We start from the raw sequence: 21,825 nt of genomic DNA, 5'->3' as shown, positions 1-21,825 counted from the left end.
CATTTCGCAGTAGCAGCCATCAGAGCCGTGAGCGATTCCTTGTTAGCCTGTAGCCCGACGCTGTAGGCACTAGTTCTGCAGCCCTCCGAGTGTCCTGTGTGCCGAGGAGCTCTGTAACCTGCAGGGTGACCATCATTAGGGGCGGAGTGGTGGCTCTGTGGCTCAGGATCTGCGCCTGTGGCTGGAAGGTTGCTGGTTCAAATCCCGCGGCCGGCAGAGGAATCCGCTGGGCCCTTAACCCCAACTGCTCCAGGCGCTCTGACCCCAGGCTTCTCTCTCCCTATATGGAGAGCAAGCTGGGGTCTGCGAAAAGACAAATCCCTACTGCAAGAGATTGTTATAGGGCAGATAAAGTGATCTTATCTGATCTGGAATCTCTGGACTCCACCTCGCAGTAGTGATCCCGGAGGTGTAGCAAGCGATCATGCGTCTCTCTCTCTCTCTCCTGCCCCGGCAGCCTCGTTCCCAGAGGAGGTCGGCGACGGGGTGCCGGTGACGGAGGAGGAGCTGAAGTCCCTGCTCTACAAGCCCCAGGAAGGGGAGTGGGGAGCTCACACACGGGACGAGGAGTGCGAGAGGGTCATCCAGGGCATCGACGAGCTGCTCACTCTGGGTATGCCCGCGCCCCGTGCCTACCTGTCCGCCCGGCCCCGTCGGGCCTGTAACCCAGGTTAGACTCGGTACTCTCTTGGTGCTGGAGGGGACGAGTCACGTTCCCACGCAGTGTTCTGGGAGTTTCTGCAGCGGCCTGGAATTTTCCGAGGTGGCTCCTGAACTGCCCCGGCGCCAGTAGTGTAGGTGAGCAGCTGATGAAGATGGGGATTATTAGGAGGCCATGACTGGTAAAGGCCAGGGGGGGAGAGTACATCCCTACTCTTTTCAAGAAATGCCCTGGGATGTTTGGTGACCACAGAGAGTCAGAACATCAGTTTCACCCGAAGGACGGCGCCTTTTTACAGTGTAGTGACCCCGTCACTATACTGGGGCATTAGGACCCACACAGACCGCAGGGTGAGCGCCCCCTGCTGGCCCCACTCACACCTCTTCCAGCAGCAGCCTTAGTTTTTCCCAGGAGGCCTCTCATCCAGGTACTGACCAGGCTCACACCTGCTGAGCTTCAGTGGGCTGCCAGTTGCAGGGTGATACGCCTGCTGGTGCTGGATGGTGGGTGATGCCTAATAAGTTCTCTTCACACTCTGCCGCTCCTCTCGAGCACCACAACGTGTGTCTGCTTCCCCGCTCCACCAGACTGATTCCTTGATCGATCGATCTCTCTCCCTCTTCCTTCCCAGACATCGCCAAGGCCTTCTGCTCTCCTGTGGACCTGCGGGACTACCCCCTGTACTGCACAGTGGTGGCCTACCCCACGGACCTCAGCACCGTCCGCAAGAGACTGGAGAACCACTTCTACAGGCTAGTGCTGCTGCTGCTGTCCCTTCTCTGTGAACGGGTTTTCTGTCAATGGGTATCACCTGCAGGCGGCTGGGTTCCGGTCACTTAGGCTTAATGTAGCTGCCATCCCAGTCTGAGCTGTGATGGGACACTAGGCAGTGACGTTGATTGACCAGGTCCTTAATTATGTCATAATTAGCATGGCCAGTGCAACAAGGTGCTGGCAGTAATGGAGGGTGTTGTAATTGGAAAGTCTGAGCAGCTCTGATATCGTTGTGCGTCACTGTAGACTGAAAGCAGAAATGCCCTTTTGCTCCAGTATGTCTTGTGCTCGAGCTGCAGAGCGCTGGGAGACTACTGATGTTCGAGCTGTGTGTATTTGTGTGTGCCCGCAGGCGGATCTCGGCCCTGATGTGGGAGGTGCGCTACATCGAGCACAACGCCCGCACCTTCAACGAGCCGGAGAGCCCCATCGTCGCCGCCGCCAAGATCGTGACCGATGTGCTGCTGCGCTTCATCGGGTACGTTTGCGATGGGGGAGCCAGCCCGAGCCGGGAGGCTGGAGAACCGGGGTGGATCCAGGCTGTTCGGCATCCGTAAGGATTGTGTACCTTGTGCGAATAACTTACGGAGGAGAGGCCCATCTGGCCTGTTTGGTAGTTAGATGATAACCGATGCAAGGGTCTCGTACCCGAGCTTCTTTGGGGAAAAAGAAAGGCTGGATTGGCTTCAACAGCATTGCTGGCAGCTTATTCCGTACACTCACAATGGTTTGAAGTGTACTTCCTGTTCCTTCTAGTGCGTGTTTCACCCTTCATTCTGAAGGACTCATCTGGGACCTGGATTTTGTCGATGTCCGAGGACTTTGCATACTTGTGTTGGGTCACCTTGTAGACTTCTGCCTTGGGACTGCACGGGTTTACTTCCTTCAGTCTCTCAGTGCAGGACGCTCCCCGGCGCTCTGGAATGCGTGTGGTTGCTTTGCTCTGGACTGACTCCAGGGCAGCAGAATCTTTTCTGAAATGTGGTGACCCCGATATGTAGGCAGATCAGCCGCTGGCTCCTTATCAGAGTGTACCAGTGGAAGTGCCAAGTGTATCCGTCCTTCGGATGAGACGTAAAACGGAGGTCCTGACTCTCTGTGGTCATTAAAAATCCCAGGGCGTTTCTCGAAAAGAGTAGGGGTGTAACCCCGGCGTCCTGGCCAAATTTCCCATTGGCCCTTACCAATCATGGCCTCCTAATAATCCCCCTCTATGAATTGGCTTCATTACTCTGCTCTCCTCCCCACTGAGAGCTGGTGTGTGGTGAGTGTTCTGGCGCACTATGGCTGCCGTCACATCACCCAGGTGGGGCTGCACAGTGGTGGTGGTGAAGGGGATCCCCATTATCTGTAAAGCGCTTTGAGTGGAGTGTCCAGAAAAGCGCTATATAAGTGTAAGCAATTATTATTATTATTATCTGTAATTCACAGCTCGGCACCCCAGCTCAAGCAGGCTGGCTGGGGATAACAACCGCGGTTGCCTTAACTGCAAGAGCACGAAGCTCGGGAAATCGGAGATGTTTTAGATCAACTTTGGGGAGGGCGAGAATTGTTTATGTTCCAGCGTATGCGTATACTTCTAAATCCACAAATGCTGTTGTCCAGCAGATGTTTCTCCTGACTAACCCTTCCAGGGGTGGTCTTGATCTAAACCTGCCTCACTACTTATTTGCCACAGGGACCAGAGCTGCACCGACATCCTGGATCTCTACAACAAGGTGAAGACGGAGGAGATGAGCAGCGCAGTGGAGGAAGAGGAGGTGAGGGAGGAGGAGGAGGAAGGATAGGACCTTATGTATGTGCATACGGAACAGCAGGTTGCTGTGACCGAGATACAGCTCTCTTGCCGTTTCTTTGTGGGGAAAGCCTCCTCTGGGTAAAACGTCTGCTGAATGGGGAGACTGGTTCGACAGAGGGGATGCAAGATGCTATTTGGGAGTGGAGGGGTGGTCCTGGAATTTGAATCCTGTTTTCCGAAAGGGGCCATGCACCGCCGGTCGTGTGCCGTCCCTGGCGATAGCGCTGGCCGTGGTGTGAGACCGTCTTGTCCTTGCAGGAGGCAGAGGTGGACGTGGACTCGGACACCCCTGGGACCTCCACTGGGCGCCGGGTGAGTACATCACCACTCGGCCATTAACATGCTTTTACCTATGCAGTTAGTCCATGTTTTAAATTGTACAGGCACAAACTGAAACCCTTCTAAGTAGATTATAACCTCCCTTAGGATACTGAGAGCTTAGCCGCCGTTAAAACCGAGAACGAGGATATTGGACATCTGCTCAGTCTTCTGGTTTAATTATTTAATTAACTGCAAAATGGTGAAACTTCAGAGTTGACTTTCAGGTGTTTTAAAGGTACCTGTACTTTTTTAATCAATGTGAGCATTTTGTGCAACCAGTTGCAAAATGGTTTGTTTAAGAACAATTAGGTTAACTGTTGAATTGACTGCTCATGCCAGCCCTAAAACCAGAAGACACCAACTTTTCTGAAAATCGGGAAGTCTGAGACCCCTGCTCTAGCTAATGTCCACGAGTTTCTGATGGTGCAAGGGCATCTGAAGTAAAATATTCATTTCCCCAAACAGTTTAGACTAAGGCACCTCGCAAGCTGGGCTAGCTGCACTGATTGAAGAGTTGAATGTCTCCTTTAAGCAGGGGTGCCTAAAATCCAGTCCCTCAGTGTCACAGTTTTGGTTTTGCTCTTGATTAGTTAGATCTTTCACAGCTGCAGGAGTAAGAGTAGGAACTAGAAAAATCTGTAGCACTCGGGGACCAAGTGGAAGAAATATGTTGGGCATGCATATCCGTGCTCTGAAGGATTAGAGAGCTTGTGATGAGAACAGGCACTATGTCTCTCCCTCTGTTAAGAGTAGGTATGGGTGGCTAGAGTTCTGAAGCATTGGAGCCCTGCCATCTTTACAGGGTACCTTTAATTCGGAAGCGATCATTACCCAAATAAGTGGGTGCTTTGGCTTCTGATCTGAATAATGACTTCAGCTAAGCAAGCAGCTTAGCAGTGAAACGAACACCAGTGGGCCCTGCAGCTCTCCAGGAGGGGATTTACACGTCCTACGTCTCTGGAGCCGTCAGTCCCACCCTCTCACCTTTGGAGCTGCTGACCAAGTGTCCCACCCTCTTGTCTCAAGAGCCTCCCTAGTCTCGGGAGGCGCCTACCTGGCGTCCCAAGAGCTGCCGAATGGGCGTCCCACCCCCCCTGTCCCAAGAGCTGCCGAACGGGTGTCCCACCCCCCCTGTCCCAAGAGCTGCCGAACGGGTGTCCCACCCCCCTGTCCCAAGAGAAGCCGAACGGGCGTCCCACCCCCCTGTCCCAAGAGCTGCAGTCGTGCCCTACCAGAGTGCTGATCCCGTCTTCCTCTCTTCCTCCTGCCTCAGCGGGCCCAGCCCTCTCCAAAGCGGCGCGGCGTGCCCCTGGACGTGGGGGCGTGGCGCCAGCAGTGCCGGGATCTAGTGACCCGCATGCTGGAGTGCGAGGACTCCGAGCCGTTCCGCCAGCCCGTTGACCTCTTCGCTTATCCGGTAAAGAACCGCCTCTTGCCAGTCTGCCCCTTTGGCACTGCAGTCTGTCCCTGCCGAGGCTAGAATACAACACGTAGATTATAACGAACTTGCAAATGGATTTCTTGATCTTAAAATAGGGATTACTTCTTCAAATATGAACAGTTGCTATCCTAATCTGCATTTCACAGTACCTCCTGCTAACCAGGAGTGATATTGTGGGAGCAGCATACTGTTAGTATACCTTCTTTCAATGTCTGTCTCAGTGGGGAAAGACTTTTGTGTTGTAACATTTAGTCATCAGAAGAAGAAAAATACAAAGTGTGTACTCAGCTTGTGTGGCATGTGTCTAGTTGTTCCTCCTTTTCCGGTAGGATTACCGGGATATCATCGATACGCCGATGGATCTGGGAACGGTTTCCGAGACCCTGCATGCTGGAAATTACGAGAACCCCATGGAGTTTTCCAAGGATGTCCGACTGATCTTCAGCAACTCCAAGGCTTACACCCCCAACAAGAAATCCCGGGTGAGCATCCCCTGCTATCCCACTGCACTGGATACGTGGGAAGGAGACGCTGGGCTGGGAGTTTATATAAGGAACAATACTGGCACATTTCTGGGGATAAGTAATGGAGAGGGCGACATGTTAATCCTCACTCATTTTCTTTGAGCAGTGCAAAACGCTAATTTTGTGCGGGATTGTTGCCCTGTTGGCTGGCCGCCTGGATGTGAAAGCTGAGTCATGCGAACTACAAACCGCCCTTTGGTTTAAGTTTATTTTGATGGTTTCTATATACTTTAGGATCTTTTTTTTTTTCCCCCGAAACGAATTACAGTGCAGTTTGTTTGCAGTGCACTTCCATTATCTTAATCAGCCTCGCTGATAGCTGCTGTCATTAGGATTTGAAAACTAGGACTGTGATTTACTACAGTAGCCAAATAGCCCTCATTTCTGGTGGAAAAGGATGACCAGGGCGGACACCTGCTTTGCAGTAATGGTTCAGACTCCATTGTATGCTGACTCTTAAGAAGTTCAATCTTTTTGCAAACTTTTTATTTCAATGCACTCGAGCCTCATTGTTGCTGGTACCGTGCTTTTCATATAGTTTTTTTTCTCTCCGCTGCGGTCTGTCATGGGCGCTTGGTTTTTACATCTGAAAATCGGCCTGCGCGTGGATCAAAGGCCCGTGGAGATGTGTTTTAGTTTCTTCTCAGCTCTGAAGGGCTGGTGATGGACACTGCTCTAGCCACTGCCTTCTCTGCGGAATCAAAGCTAAAAGCTCTTGCCTCTCTTTTTTAAAGTACCTTTGGAGGGCTAAGAGAGTGAGAAGGAGGCAGAAAATTACCGGCGGCCACCCTTCAAACGCCAGGAGAGTACTCATGCAGGCCCCTGCGGAGGTTCGGAGCTCTCCCGCTCTGGTCATTAAAGCCATGTTTGTCTGTTTGTTTCCATTCCCCCTTCACTCTGCCTCAGATCTACAGCATGACGCTCAGCCTGTCGGCCTTCTTTGAAGCTCAGATCCTGTCCATCATCTCGGACTACAAGTCCGCGGTGCAGAACCAGCGGCGCAGTCGGCAGCGGCTGAGCTACCGCAAGCGGCTGCGCAGCACCAGCAGCTCCCCCTCCACCAGCCGCGCCTCCAGGTAATCAATCCCTGTGATCGATCGGCCAGGGGGGGAGATGGGTGACCTTCCCCAGTGTCCCAGCAATCCCGTTTGTTTAAAGGAAGCTGGGCAGTGTCGTCTTTCAGGCTCTGGACTCGTAAGCACATTGGGAGGTCAAACGGGCAAAAAGGACAAGGCCATGTGGCATGGCTGGGGGGGGGTTCTTGTTCCACACCCCTACCACCCTTTGTGTAAAGATGGGCTTCTCTGTGTCGGTTTTGCATGCACTTCCCTGTTGTTTCCGTTTGTGTCTTTTGGCTCATGTTTCTCTGAAGAAATCCACAGGGCCAGTGCCTTTGAGGATTTTGAAGAAATTGCTTACAGCGTCGCAAGTTCAGATCCCAGGGAGAACGCTGCTGCTTTTCTCCTTGAGCGATGGATTTCATTCTGCTTGCTCCGGAAGCTCTCCTGCTGTATAAATGGGTCTTCCCGGTTGTTGTTGTGCATGAGAATTTGTTCTTGATTTTACCAGCTAAAGGGATTCACTTGTCAAATGAACTTCAGGTTGTCATCCTGGAGATCTGTTAATACATTGGTGATTTTTATTATATCGGCTAAAAGGTTTAGTCGTGTGAGGCAGTGCAGCTGTCAAAAGACAGCGGTAAAATTATTGTGATGTCATGGAGCACTGGTGTATCCATTCATGGGCCAGGATCGCAAGGCAGTGGGAATTCAACAGTTGTAGTGTGTGGTGTGGTCTAGTAAAAAGCACCACAGTGGAGTTGCCTCTTGTCTTTATTTGGAAGAGTGCCGTTGACTATACTGCCACATTTTAAAGCCGCATTTCTGTCCCTCTTCCGTGTGGAGCGCAGCAGAGGTAGTGGCTGACACTCCCGTGCAGATGACAGGAGGGGGCAACAGTGGATCGGAGGTGCAGCGGACCGCCCTTTCCCAGAATTCACCGTTCTCTGTTCTCTCTCTCCCCTTCTCTCTCCTCTGCGTTCAGCCCGAAAGGGAAGCACAAGCAAGGAAAGTCTCAGCCTAAATCAACCCCGAATACCTCATTGTGTCTGACCAGGGTCAGCTCTCGAAGGTCATCTCAAGGTGAGGTTTGAGACCGCTGTATATCCGTAATCTACCGGGTGACGCCTAGCAGGGTAACGCGTGTGCTGACCGTAGTTTTTCCATGTGGTTTTTAACCTCTCCAGCGAATGTGGGACACTTCCTCCTTACTTGTTCTCTTTGTGTTGTCGGTATGCTGGAGAGCACATGCACACAGATAAGCTCGAAAGGTCACTCAAATTAAGTGCTGAGCTCTGGTCCCTGATCAGAAGCGGTAGAAGAAGAGGCTGTCTTGCCTTCCCTATGAGCTGTGCCGTTGCATTTAGTGCCTCTTCATGAAGTACAAAGGCTCGCTCCCATCAGATCAAGGGGCCGTACTGAAGTGCGTCAGTATGGGAGCCCTGTCTGGGATGAAAGGAAAAGCCGTCTGCGCTCGTTCTGGGCAATTTGCAACCAATTCCTCGGACTCCCGAGCCCCCCTTGAGGGAGCCGAGCCTCATGGAAATTCGCCGGCCCAGAACCGGGGAGCCCGGGGGCGAGCAGGAGCAGGTGTGCTCAGGAGCCTGGCAGACAGCTGGGAGAATTGGTTGCGGTTTTTGTTTCTGACAGGCGAGTGTTTGCCCAGTCAGCAGCCTCCCAGGAACTAGAGCTGGGGGGGAATAAACAAACGTGCTTCTGGCGGACTCTGCCCGTGTCGGGGCGGCCCGTGGCGTAGGGGCTGGCTCACGGGGCTGTGACCCGTCTCTCCGCAGCCTCGGAGCTGACGGAAGGCACCGCGTCCGTGGTGGAGGAGGACGAGGGAGACAGCCAGCCTTCCTCCTCGGGCTCCGTCGCGGGGGGCCGGCGGACAGCCCCCGGGGCCGACAGGGTGACCCGGAGCCGAGTCACGCCAGCCAAGACAGGTACCTCTCTCCGGGACGCCTGCTGCTGCACAGGCATCAGGGTCAGGGGTGACGGGGCCGGGGTAAGAGGAGGGGTCAGGGGTGAAGGGGCCGGGGTAAGAGGAGGGGTCAGGGGCGACGGGGTAAGAGGAGGGGTCAGGGGTGAAGGGGCCGGGGTAAGAGGAGGGGGTCAGGGGCGACGGGGCCGGGGTAAGAGGGGGGGTCAGGGGCGACGGGGTAAGAGGGGGGGGGGGTCAGGGGTGAAGAGGCCGGGGTAAGAGGAGGGGTCAGGGGCGACGGGGCCGGGGTGAGAGGGGGGGTCAGGGGCGACGGGGTAAGAGGGGGGGGGGTCAGGGGTGAAGAGGCCGGGGTAAGAGGAGGGGTCAGGGGCGACGGGGTAAGAGGAGGGGTCAGGGGCGAAGGGGCCGGGGTAAGAGGGGGGGGTCAGGGGCGACGGGGCCGGGGTAAGAGGGGGGGTCAGGGGCGACGGGGCCGGGGTAAGAGGGGGGGTCAGGGGTGAAGGGGCCGGGGTAAGAGGGGGGGTCATGGGTGAAGGGGCCGGGGTAAGAGGAGGGGTCAGGGGCGACGGGGTAAGAGGAGGGGTCAGGGGCGAAGGGGCCGGGGTGAGAGGGGGGGGTCAGGGATGAAGGTGCCGGGGTAAGAGGAGGGGTCAGGGGCGACGGGGTAAGAGGAGGGGTCAGGGGTGAAGGGGCCGGGGTAAGAGGAGGGGGTCAGGGGCGACGGGGCCGGGGTAAGAGGGGGGGTCAGGGGCGACGGGGTAAGAGGGGGGGGGGGTCAGGGGTGAAGAGGCCGGGGTAAGAGGAGGGGTCAGGGGCGACGGGGCCGGGGTGAGAGGGGGGGTCAGGGGCGACGGGGTAAGAGGGGGGGGGGTCAGGGGTGAAGAGGCCGGGGTAAGAGGAGGGGTCAGGGGCGACGGGGCCGGGGTAAGAGGAGGGGTCAGGGGCGACGGGGTAAGAGGAGGGGTCAGGGGCGAAGGGGCCGGGGTAAGAGGGGGGGGTCAGGGGCGACGGGGCCGGGGTAAGAGGGGGGGTCAGGGGCGACGGGGCCGGGGTAAGAGGGGGGGTCAGGGGTGAAGGGGCCGGGGTAAGAGGGGGGGTCAGGGGTGAAGGGGCCGGGGTAAGAGGAGGGGTCAGGGGCGACGGGGTAAGAGGAGGGGTCAGGGGCGACGGGGCCGGGGTAAGAGGGGGGGGTCAGGGGCGACGGGGCCGGGGTAAGAGGAGGGATTATAAATTCAACCAATCGAACAAGAACCTTGAAGTTGGGAATTTTAACATAGCAAGCTGAGCTCGGGCTAGACTGGGATAATTTAAAACCCCTGTATCATGATATTAGAGCAAGGCGTTCCCTCAGCTCGGAGTCGAGGATCGGGGCCGAGAGAGATGTCTCAGCTGGTTTCCGTTGTGCCCTCTGTTCCAGACGCCTTGGCCAACGGGCCGCTCACCAACGGCGGGGGGCGCTCTCTGAGCGCGGCGGCCAGGAGGAGGCTGGGCCTGGGGCCAGAGGAGGGCGAGGCGTCGGATAGCGAGAGACGGGGCTCCAGCTCCTCCTCTTCCTCCTCGTCCTCTTCCTCCTCGCCGTCCTCCTCTTCCTCGGACAGCGAGGGCACCCGGAACAGCAGCAGCAACAACCACAAAAACAATAACAACAGCAGCAGCAGCAGCAGCAGTGGCAGTGGCGGCGGCAGCAGCTCGGGCTCCGGCTCCGGGTCCGAGTCGGAGCGGGATTTCGTGGACGGGGGGGATCACGACTACAGCAAGGCGGCCCGCTTGTGCCCGCCCCGCAAGGGCAAGGGCAAGGCCAGGACAGCCGCCGCCGCCGCCGCCGGCCCCAGGAAACGCCGGCGCAGGAAGGTCGGGCGCCCGCCGAAGAGGGGGCGGCCGAAGCGTGCCAGGCTCGAGGAAGAGGAGGAGGAGGAGGAGGAGGAGGAAGAGGGGGCGCAGGTGCAGCGGCCGCAGCAGCAGGAGGGGCCGGGCAGGACGCAGGGCCAGGGGGCCAGGCGCCCCGCGCCCGGCAAGGCGTCCCGCATCAACACCCGGAACCAGGGCCGCAGGACGGTGCTGTACAACGACGACTCGGAGGACGACGCCCTGGCGCCCCCCGAGGACCCCCTCAACCTGGGCATGTCGCGCTCGGGAAGGGTGCGGCGGATGACGGAGAAGGCGCGCGTCAGCCACCTGATGGGGTGGAACCACTGACCGGCGCCGGGCTTCTCCTCCACCACTGGCGGACCGGACGTTTTTATACCTGAAACCAGTACAAAACGACACTTTATTTAAAGGAGTTTGGAAAAGGATTTACTACATTTTATACTGCAGGGATTTTTTTTTCCTCCTAGTTTCGGTTCTGTTGGTCTCCGATGCATGCTTGCGTGAGAGACTGCTCCTGCTCCGCCCGCTGGCACCCTCATGTTCCTTGCCAGTGATTCTCCTCCTCGTCTCCGCGCTGCCCAGCGACAGCAGCTGCCAGCCTTATCCCCCCCCTCCGCCTTACAGCGCGCCGGACCTCCTGTCCCCCCCGGCTCTGCATCCCGGCTCCGGTACTCGAACCGGGGATCGGGGGACATCGCCGTACTTCCTCTCCCAGACAGGCAGGGCCGTGCCGGTCATCCACGAAGCGGTGCGTTGTGGGTCACAGAGCATCCTTCCCAGGGCGCTCCGTGCTCTCTGCCGCCGGGCCAGAGTCAGTGCAGTCTCTGGGGAGCCCCCTGCGTCTGGGGTCACCGTGGTGGTGTTGGGGACTGTCCTGTGGGTTTCAGCCTCGAGCTTTTAAGGTCGAACCCTGGTGCTGGAGAGCCCCAATCCAGGTATTCTCACAGGTCACGCGAAATCGCCCGCTGTTTAAAAAGGAGCACCGCTTGTTTAAACAATAGATCCATTAAGAAGTAATACGTTGATGAAGTTGAACACTTGTCCTTGAGGGCTGATGGCCATTCTGAATTTTGCTCCAGACGATCCTTGAATTACTTAATTGAGCAACACCTGTTTAATCATAGTGAGATTGTTCCGGGCCTTTTGACATGATGATGATTTAAAGACTCATTAAACCTTCTGGACTGGGGCTCCCTGAGGCCAGATCTGAACACCAATGGTCTAGACCCTTGCAAAGTTTTCAACGGGGGCATCAGAACATCCATTGCTCATAGAGGTTCGGCTTATTGTTTTATTCTGGGCTATGCATGCATTTTCCCTGCCTGGTCAAGCTTTGCAGAACATTAATTTTCGAGCACAGTTCAGTTAAGGAGAGACCCGACCAAGTTCACTTTCAAGCCTTGCAGCTGGGCTGTCATCAGTGGAATTCTGGACCCATTGGAAAATGAGATGAGAAATGAGAACCTCAGCTGTGGCAACATGGTGCATCGTGAGTAATTCAGGCAGCTGCACAAACTTTGCTTCCGCTGCTTAGAATAAACCAACACTTCAGACTAGGAATACGTTTTTTACACTATTGTATTCTAGACATTGCCATTGTTTTTCTAGTCATGATGACGTTTACACAGCATTATGAATTGTACAAGGCAGCTGTAACACATAGCGAGAGCTAGCTCTTGGGTGAGAGGTGAAAGGGCATGGCAGTAACGGGGAGACCTGCTCAGCGCGGGGGCGCAGCTGTGTGACAGGTGAGGTTAGCTTCTGGGGGCCAGTTCCTCAGGAGGGAGAAAGAGCAGCTCGTTCTGGCAGGTGCCTTTGTGACAAATATCTGCACAGTTTGTCTCGATGAGTAAATGGATTTTTTTTTGGTAGCAGTTTTTTTTTTTCCCCAAATTGTCTCATTTCCATGACTATGAACTCAAAAAAAACAAACCAAAACAACAAAACTATGGTGCCAACCTACAGAGCTTACATGTGTGGTCAGGGCTTTTTTTATAGACAGCAGTTTACGTTTTTTTTACAAGCATTAAATGACCAATTACTGATCCGACTTCAGCCGTGTCCTATGGCAGTTACTTGGGTCTGAGCAGTGCGTTTCTTCAGACGTCTGCAGCAGGGGTGGAGAGGGCAGCCCAGCTGGTGCTCTCGCAAGCTGGGAGGAGGACTCCTGAGACCGGCACAGCCCACACAGGAGTCTCTCTCCGGCGCCCGCGGCTCCAGACGTCGAGGACCTTTCGTCTCGCGGTCGCAGGCAACCCGCCTCCGTCCCCCTGTCCCGCGGGAACACCTCTTGCATCCCTGCGGATCACCAGCCGAGTGCGTCTGTCGTTCCAGCCGAGACCTCCTTCCCAGAGCAGCCCCTGCGCGCCGGCTCACGGCTTTCACCTGCCAGAGCTGCGTGTCTGGAGCACGGCGGGGGTTCTGGTGCCCTGAAGAGTTACCCCTCTGCCCACGCACACGCCCCCAGCCTGCTCCTGCGGACAGGTGGCAGGCAGGGTTCCGTCGGGCATCGGCCTCCACAGCGCCATGCAGTGGGCCCGCTGTTGGACCTCGGCACAAAACCAAAGCAGGATTTCTTTTTTCCATCATCTTCTTTCTAACAGCAGAGAAGACCTCCGGACTTGCGTTTCCCGGCGATTCCAGCCCCTGGGGTTGGAATCGGTATTCCAGTACTGATTGTACTGTGATGTGTCCATGGGTGGAAGGGGGCAGTGAGAAATCACCCGAAGCTCGGAGCTCCGCAGGTGCTGAACGGATCCCACCCGCAGCTCTGCGCGTCCCTGGTGTCGGCCCGGGTCCTGTCTCGGGTCCTGGAGACGGTCGCCACGCAACCAGCTGGAAGCGGGACGTTCCTCTCTTGGTCCCGAAAGTAGTTGCATTGTCCCAGTGGGAAGAGTCTTTTTCCTAGCCGAATAAGGGGCACTGCACCTTGAAAGAAGAGCATCTTTTGAATTGGATGTCGTCGAGAGATCTTGGGGAAACGAATACCACGTTTGGCCAAGTGAGAAAGCTGAAGGACGCACTGGATTGAAATCCCGGAGATCCTCCAGCCCCCCGGCGAAGTCTGGCGTTTCTGCTGCTGGAGTGGTGTTCTCTGGGCTGATGGCTTTATTAGCAGCGGATACACATGGGAGGTTTTATTGCAGACTACCAGCATGTGCTCATGCTTGGTTGAATTTTATAATGTTGCAAACATTTTTCTCAAGAGTAAGCTGCTTTTTTTTTTTTTACATACAGGTAGTACATCATGTATCTTTCCCCTCAGTGCTGCTGGTTTCGAGGGGGGTGAACGAGTACATTTGAATTTGTCTTTGGTGCTGTTTTTTACTTTAAGTCAAAAACCCTGTACATTTTTGTATTTTTTTTAAACTTTTGTTCTTGCATCACAACTTTTGGGCTGGGCCTTGTAAAATACATTGTAAAATACAGAGGTTTGCAGGGGTGTTCTTGAACTGGCATCATGTGTAGCCCTTTTGCCTTCAGTGATTTGCTTTTGACTGGAGTTTGTGCTCGGAGTGGATTTATGTTCCCTAGTATCTAGCATAATAAGATCTAGTTTAATAGGGGGAGTATTAGGCTGAACAGGCCAAAATTAAAGCAAATTAGAGTAGTGCTCTGTGCTTTTTTCATCTGGTTAGAGGGTGACAGTTTTACAAAAAGTGTATGACATAACTGAGTGAGTTAGTCTGTTGTCCCCTCAGATGGCTGCTGGCAATAGATTTATCAAAGGATTTGTAGTTATTTATGAATCAGCGTTTTAAATGGGGAGATGATGGCTAATATCTTGCTATGATTCAGCAGAAGTCCAGATGATGCAGCTGTTAGGAGGAGGCGCGTCTCTGCAGAGCAGGGTGTGCTTGAACAATCTCGGTGTTTTTGTATTAACATTTTAGCAGTCACATTGTTTACATTACTTTTTGTCTGATTGCATTAGTATGTATGCATTTCTCCTAAGAAGACCTTAGAAGACCTGTGTGCTCGTAATTATATATATACTCCTTACTGTTATGTTGGCTAATGTGATTGGTTTTTAAATGTATAGCAACTCTTATTATTCAGTATGCTGTGAATCAGGGAAGATGTTGAGGTAGGAGGCCATGATGGATTTTTGCAGGGGTTTTGGCTGTCAGAGTAGCTGTAGCAGCGATTCAATTTCGCCTTCAACTTTTTCGTTATTGGCCATACATGTCTAAACCTCTCCCCATGTCAAGAGTCCGCGTCGCACGGTGTGGGCTGTGATTGGTGGTTTTGCGTCGAGGACCTCTGGTCTTCTTTGGTGAAAATAAAATCTTAAAAGGACCAGAGAAGTCAAGATCTCCTGGCTGATCAGAGGCTGGATGTTGCAGGAGTTGTGAATTAGCAGGTCACCCTGACCCTTCATGTGAAGTTGAAATATAGTGGAGCTTTGCTGGGTGTAAGTGGTCTTAATAATGCTGGCATGTAGCAGAGAGGAGCAGTAGCTCCTTTAGAGAAGCCCAGCTGTGGCCTCACAGTTGTTTCTTGTAATGCCTTAATCTGCAGAGGTAAACCAACAGTATTGATGCTGGTTATATCAGCCTTACTTCCTGCAGGGTTCCCTTGTGCATTACCAAAAACATGACAGATCTTTGGTTATGAAAACCGTGCAAAAAAAACTGGTTTATAATTCGGTTGTGGTTTGGAAAGCAGTAAAAAATGATTTTTTTACACCGGAATTACAGCGTTGCTTGATTCTCAAGTCCTTCTTGAACTTTTTTTAGCTCGTCTCCGGGGACGTCTCTCCCTGATTTGTTCTCGAGAAAACGCTCGGCTCACACCACCAGTGTGTTGAACTAATCAGCCGGGAGACCGCTCGGAGGAATAGTGTTGCGTGCCTCTGCGTTCCAAGTCGGGCGTTGTCGCTTTTAAATGAACCTTTTGATCATGTTGTGACAGTGGTGGCTAAGGTGGAGGGCCTAAGATGTGTCTGTAACTGAAGACATTTTCAGGCAGCTTTGACATCAAATCACAGTTCAGGCCTGCAAGGTTTTTGTTACTAAAATGTCATGTGGTGCGTTGAGCCTTGCCTTCACGCAAAGGGTGGCGAGAGTCTGGAACAAGCTACTGACTTATCACAAGAGGGGATGATTTTTGGGTTAGATAGCTTCCGTTTTGGCAACTCAACGTGCTGGAAGAACGAATGAAGGGTCCCCTCTCGTTTACAGGCTGTCTTATGTTCTTCAGTTGTGCCCCGAGTTTCCTGTGCTTGTTGTAGTTTGCTATGAAGTGAATCTGCTGTTGCACTAAGACGAGAAGCCGATTCTGAACTCGAGATGAAGCTCCTGGACCGTGCTGAAGGTGTGTTAGTGAGGACAGGGTAACCCACACAGCCTCTTTCTCCCCCACTTGTTGTAGCAGTCAGGACAGTAGCGATTACACTTGTGTGCGGGAGTTGTGCTAATTATAAGGAGACTGTGAAGGGGGAATCCTTTTCAGTCTCCGCACAGGTGCTATTTTTACGGTGGAAGGGTGATTTGCCTTCAGCCCCTGCTTTTATGCCATGCAGAGTTCCTCCGAATGTTCCCTGAGCTCTGGCACTGGCTCCAGCCGAGCATCCCAGAAGACTTATTTTTGTTCTCCTTTTCGCGCGGAATACCACTTTTCCAACGTGAAGGAAAAGGGCCGAAAATCCGTTCTGCAGATCGTGGGAGGGATTTTCCACGTCTTAATGCGCAGTCCTGCCGGAAACGGAAAAGCTCAGAGCCCTCATTTCTTCTGAAGGGCTGACCAGCATTCGTTCCTCCTCTCCGTCTGGTAGGAGGAAACTGAGAAGTTCCAGAGGAGCCCAGTGTTTCAATGTGACCTGCAGCAACAGAAATGCAGGTCAGAGTCAGTCCAGAAGGGGGAGCCAGTGAGCTTTCATTGTTGCCACCACACTTCTGCGCAACTCAAGAGAGGTTCTGATTTAAAGTGAGTGCAAAAGTTTTTTTTTTTTAAGAATGCCTCCATATTACTGGCAAACCCAGCAGTGTATGCTCTGAATCTAGTTTGCAAATATCCTGCCGACACGCATGAAAATGCTATTTGTTCTGAATCTCATTTGTTCAGAACTTGTTTCAATCCATAATGGTGCCAGGGTGCTGTGTCGCAGATGAACAGGAAGGAGCAATAGTGCTTCTGACCAGTGATCTCTTTTATTCCACACCATACGTAGGAGAGCAATAAACTGCCCATTTCGAAAGAGTGGGCCCCTCCTGCTGGTTCTGCTGGTGTTCTTCTCCACGTGGGCCCCTTCTCTCTGTTGGCAGCGTTCAGCCCGCTAGGCAGCTGTGTTGGGGAGGGGCGCCGGTTTTGTCGCAGTCCTTCCACAACTTTGCGGGTTTCTGGCTCACAAAAGTCTTAATTGCGGGCTTTGTTCTAAAACGAGTCTCTTCGCGGGTGGAATGGTGTGCGTTTGAGAGCCGGGGAGATGGGGGAAAAATAGCTCAGCAGCTGAACAGCCTGAAACGATGAAATTCTTGTTTTGGCGTTGAGCTTTCTCCAACACTGTTGCCTGGAAGGGCTTCACAAAACTAACCCCCCCCTCCCCCCCCTCCCTCCATCCCCACGATCGCCAAATCCATCTTCCCCGCCCCACCGCTCAGGACCCTCTCTAGAAACGTTCAGGGAATCTTCTACATTGCCAACAAGGCAGACCAAATGTAATAATTTATATGCAATGAGATAGCTGTGGCTTTTAGTTTTTGATTTTTTTTTTATTGTAAAAAAAAAAACAACAAACCTGTACATTTTTGTAAAGTTTTCATTTTTTGATAGAGATTCTGATTCTAATTGAGTGTATTATGTGCTTTGTAGCTGGTTTCCATTTTCACTGGTAGGCGAATAAAAGTTTTAATCTGTTTTACACCGCTGTGCAGCTCTGTCTTCCTTGGCTGACCTCCTGTAGTAACACCTGGCTCCAGCGTCCTCACCCACTTGCACATCAAGAAGCCAGTTTCTCCATCAGCCCCGGACTAAAGTCTTAACTACCTGTCACTGAGCTGTGCTGGAGGAGACCCCTGTGCAGCTCCAGTGGTTTCCGGTGCGAGTTGTGAGGAGTGAGCGTGGAGGAATGTAAATTATAGAGTGTTTCTGGGCATAAGCGCACACAGGAAGGCTTTTCAGTCCCACGTCGGCTTCCTTGTCGTTTCCACTTTAGCGCTGAGGGGGGTTCTTTTGGCGAAGCGGAAGGGACGAGGAAGTTCTTCTGGGAATTAAAAAAAAAAAAAGAAGAAACACTTCATCACGCACAGAATCCGAGATTTAAGGGAAAAGGCTCCCAGCCGCCTGCTGAGGCAGATTTCCCAGGATCCTTTATGAAATGTCTGAATGAGGCCCAGACCTCCTCTCCTTTGAGAAGAACATTGTTACCGTGCAGTTTAAACTCCTCTTGTGCTGCTAATACAGTGAAAGCTACACTGCTGGGTGTGAAATCCAGACCCCTAAAAATGGTCTCCGGCCTTTGCTCACTTTGGCCCTTTTTCCTGGTAAAACCTGTGCTGCTCTCCCTAATTTAAGTGGTCACCCGTTTCTCTAACACTAATAAGCTGCCACAGAAGGTCTGGGAGTTCCTGAGCAAGCTGGAGAAACTCCAGCTTGATGAAGACTGGTGCTGGAAAACACCGCACACTGACCAGACCCTGACCAGGGCACCACGACGACAGAGCCGCGTCCCAAGACCAGGGAAGAGGCTGTGGAATAAACTGGCTGGCAGGAGGTTTTAGCTCTGCGTAATAAACTTCATCTTGCATTTACTAGCAATCGGTTCAGAGTACTTTAAATACTGCTGGACAGAAAAATGAATTCCTTCAGACACAATTTGAGTGTGGTCTGCCCTAGCTATCATAACTTTTCAGAGAAATAGGACTCAGTTCTTTGTAACTTTTGTTCCAGAAGACCTCACGTCTGCTTAACTATACACATTAAGTTGCATTTGTCAGCTGAGGTAATGGCCTGCAGTTAGACGAAATGTTTAAGGCTTATGTGTTTTGGCGTATAATGGTTTTGAATGTTTTTCTTAGTGTGGTTATGTTGCCGCTTAAATTAGTGATGGCTACGCAAGACCGCACTCTTAAATAAATCTTTGCCTTTTCAAAATATTTAGGATGGATTTTCTCCCAGATGTCAAACTGGCACACACAGCAACAACAGCACTTAGATCTTTCAGAGAATCGGTCGCAATTTCAAAGGCAGCCCTGCTGGAGATCGACATCTTGTAGAGGATTGAAGTAGACGGAGGTTAATGAAACAAACTAGCTGCTTTTCCTCTCAGCGTTCTTCTTTCTTCTCCAGTATTGAGTGCCATTGCATGTGTTTTTCAAAACTGTGACAGAACCCTGGCTTCTGGTCCTCAATCAAAGAAGAGAGGGGTAGATTCCCAATACAGGAATATCGAATGGGAAACCGGCGAGGTTTTGAATGGGCTGGAGTTTGCTCGCAAACGGCATTGTGCAGCAACTGGTGGGGTGTAAAAATTCTGCCAAACGTTTGAGCTAATTAAATTCCGCTTCCAAAACTGAATTCCCTTTCTGTGGGCCAGGGGTTTGACAAGCTTGCCTTCCTGCAGGGCTGTGTGGGTGGGCGTGCCCTCGTCTTGTCTGCTTCTGTCAGTTGTGTGACGGGGGGGAGGCCTCAGACGATCCTGCATGAACTGCTTTGCAAACAAACAGGTGATGTCATCTAGGGCCGCCCCAACCCACCCCCACCACCACCCCCCACATGCAGAAGTCAGTCTCGGCACCCTTTAAGAGTGACTGAGCTGTGCGGCGCCAATTTGCCCGGGAAATGGTTTTTATTTTTCGTTAATCTCAGTCCACTGCGGGTTAAGACCGTTCCCATGTGACGGACTCTCGCGTTACGAAAAGAAAACTTCTCCGCCCGCTCTGTTGGAATCCTGGGCCGTTCCAGCTGCCCTCTATCTGGTGAGAAATATTTGCCTTGCCATTACATTTGGTTTCAATCCTACCCCGTGCACTGAAGGCAGTGTTAGCCTTTCTCTGCAAGAAGAGCTTGTCAAGTGCAGGCTATTAATTGAGGGCACTGTGGTTAGAGGAAGGCAAACATTGCCCTTTTATTATGGGGAAAAAATACACTAAGAACACATTCCATCTTGCTCCTTTTAAGAGCAACAGCACTTCTCTTGTTGATAACCTCACAGTATTAGCTGTGGCTGAGAATTGAAAAGGCTGCTCTTTGGGGAAGCTGATAAGTGTTCTTTAAAAGATAAGATAAATCTGTTTGTCGTCTTAAACTGTAATAATTTTAAAGATTACGGGTGCACTGGTGATTTGAATGGGATTGTTTGGTCCACAAGGGATGCAGTGCAGTGCATACTCTGTTTCAACCACGCTGGGTGTCAGAAGCTAGCTGATACCTCAGAGAGCTAGATGTGATGAGGCTGTTCAGGCTGCTTGGGCCTACCTGTTCAAACAGCTGTGTTGTTAAATCCCTGCACTGTGACGCAACAAAAAGTGGTGCCCAGACAGATGCAAACAGCAGGGCTATTTTGTTTTCTAGTGTTGCTGTGTGTGATGGATTGCGAGTATTTGTCTTTGGACACCTGTGACCACAGTCCCCTTTTTACTGCCCTTGTCCATGCAAAAGTGTTTACATGGTTCCATCAGTAAGTTTGTGAAGGTGTTGCTCCATGGTGCACCTTGGCGTTACCGACGCTGTCGGTTGAACAGGTCAGTATTGGAAACGCACCGGGTTTGGTCCCAGCCCTAACGAGATTGTTTGTACTGCTGGTAAAACATGAAGTGATTGCGATATTTACACTGACTTTGCAACAGGAGAGATCTACCTGAGAAGGCAGAGGGACGCATTCAACCTGCAGTGGGCCTGTGCTTGGACGAGTGTTTCTTGTGCTTCCGTACTAGAGGCAGCTTCCCTCTCCTGGCTTATAGCTTGTTCCCAGCCCTTGTGTGGAAAAAAAAGGGGCTTTATCATATGACGCATGAAGCAGGCTGCCTATGTGTTTGTGGCCTCTGTCAATATTTGCCAGGGCCTTGGACAGGGAGGGGAGGAGCCGAGAAACGCACGCACTCACATCCTGATCGCCAGGAATCTGGGCCGGTGATCCGGAATTTCCTCGGTGAGTCTCGGGGAATGCTGGCCACCGCTGGTGTGCCGAGGGGCTGGAGATGAAGGACAGGCTGGAGGAGCTGAGGGGTTACAGGGAGGAGGAGGAAGAGGACGCCGAGGGGGGCTGCGAATCCCCGGGGTACAAAAATCCAGCTTTCGAGGAGGAGCCCGCCACAGGGATCGCGGAGTTCTTCAGGGTCGTCACCGGGATTTGCGGAGAGCTGGACGGGCTGCAGGCGCTGTCGGACGACATTGCCGTCAAGCAGGCCCAGGTGCTGTGCAGCACGACGAAGGAGCAGGTGTGTGCGGAGAAGCAGCTCCTGGCGGAGCTGAAGGGCCAGTTCGCCGCCCAGGCCAGGGGCATCCAGGCCCAGCTGTCCAGGATGAGGGAGGAGGAGGCGGGCTGGCAGGGCATGAGCGCCGAGCGCCGCATCCACCAGTGCCACTGCCACACGCTGGCCCGGCGGCACAGGGAGGTGGTTGCGCGGCACTACGCCCGCGAGACGGAGTACGTGGGCCGGCTGAAGGAGCAGATCGTGCGCCAGACCCAACTGGCGGGGCTGCAGCTGCCGGAGCAGGAGGTGCAGAGGCTGGTGGAGAGCCCCCAGGCCCCGCAGCTCGTGGGCTCCGACATCCAGGTGCTGCAGGCCCGCCAGCACCTGGCCCTGGCCCAGGAGCGGCACCACCAGCTGCTGGCGCTGGAGCAGCAGATCGCCGAGCTGCACGGCCTCTTCCTCAGCCTGGAGGCGGCCGTGGCCGAGCAGCAGGCGCGGCTGGACTGCATCGAGTACAACGTCCTGCGCGCGGTGGACTACGTCTGCGAGTCCGGCCAGGAGGTCAAGAAGGCCCTGCAGTACAAGCGGCAGTCCCGCCTGGCTGCCCTGGTGTCCGCTGTGCTGGGGCTGTGCGCCTGCTGCGCCTGCCTGTCCTGCGCTGCCCGGCACGCGCCCTGACCCCCCCCTGCAGGACCAGCCGAGGAGCAGAGCTCAGACCTGCCTTTTACTGCACTTTCAGCGTCTGTGTGTGTGTGCGTGGTTGCAAGTGTGTGTGCGTGACTTGTCTGCGATTGCAAAATGACTGTGTATACGTGGCGTAAGTCTTGCAGTGTTGCGCCGCTTCACAGCACATGTACCCAACCGGACTTGAGTTTCATTGTAAGAATCAGGAACTTATTTATTATAAAATCTTGTATGCACAGCACTTCTTGTCTGGGTTGTTTTCTCTGCGGAGGAGATGTCTTTCGCCACAGCCGGCTTGTTTTGGATGCCTTGTCTGTGTTTTTTCGGGCGGTTGTTTCCATCTCATCCCAGGAAACTGCGAGCAGTTGGCAAATCTGACCGGACAGGTTTATGGGGAG

General features: G+C 53.3%; 2 protein-coding genes across 2 annotated transcripts in view; both read left to right on the top strand.

Annotated features, from left to right (window-relative positions):
• The window catches only part of brwd3 (bromodomain and WD repeat domain containing 3), a 35,711-nt gene extending 18,461 nt beyond the window's left edge, over window positions 1-17,250 (top strand). Inside the window, 13 exon segments of the mRNA XM_015351675.2 lie at window positions 458-613; window positions 1,293-1,413; window positions 1,788-1,913; window positions 3,114-3,195; window positions 3,492-3,545; window positions 4,828-4,971; window positions 5,325-5,477; window positions 6,426-6,595; window positions 7,563-7,660; window positions 8,371-8,520; window positions 9,937-10,315; window positions 10,317-10,348; window positions 10,351-17,250. Coding sequence (XP_015207161.2) covers window positions 458-613; window positions 1,293-1,413; window positions 1,788-1,913; window positions 3,114-3,195; window positions 3,492-3,545; window positions 4,828-4,971; window positions 5,325-5,477; window positions 6,426-6,595; window positions 7,563-7,660; window positions 8,371-8,520; window positions 9,937-10,315; window positions 10,317-10,348; window positions 10,351-10,715 — 2,030 coding nt within the window. The 3' untranslated portion in view covers window positions 10,716-17,250.
• A 3,277-nt stretch (window positions 17,251-20,527) lies between these two features.
• Window positions 20,528-21,421, top strand: LOC102693428 (syntaxin-1A-like). Its single transcript, XM_006632971.3, has one exon. It carries the CDS (start codon window positions 20,528-20,530, stop codon window positions 21,419-21,421), a length of 894 nt encoding a protein of 297 aa, XP_006633034.1.
• The last annotated feature ends 404 nt before the right edge of the window (window positions 21,422-21,825 follow it).

This window comes from Lepisosteus oculatus, chromosome 8 (assembly GCF_040954835.1).
Source record: "Lepisosteus oculatus isolate fLepOcu1 chromosome 8, fLepOcu1.hap2, whole genome shotgun sequence".
NCBI classification, from domain to species: Eukaryota; Metazoa; Chordata; class Actinopteri; order Semionotiformes; family Lepisosteidae; genus Lepisosteus; species Lepisosteus oculatus.
This window is presented reverse-complemented; position numbering and strand designations above follow the sequence as displayed.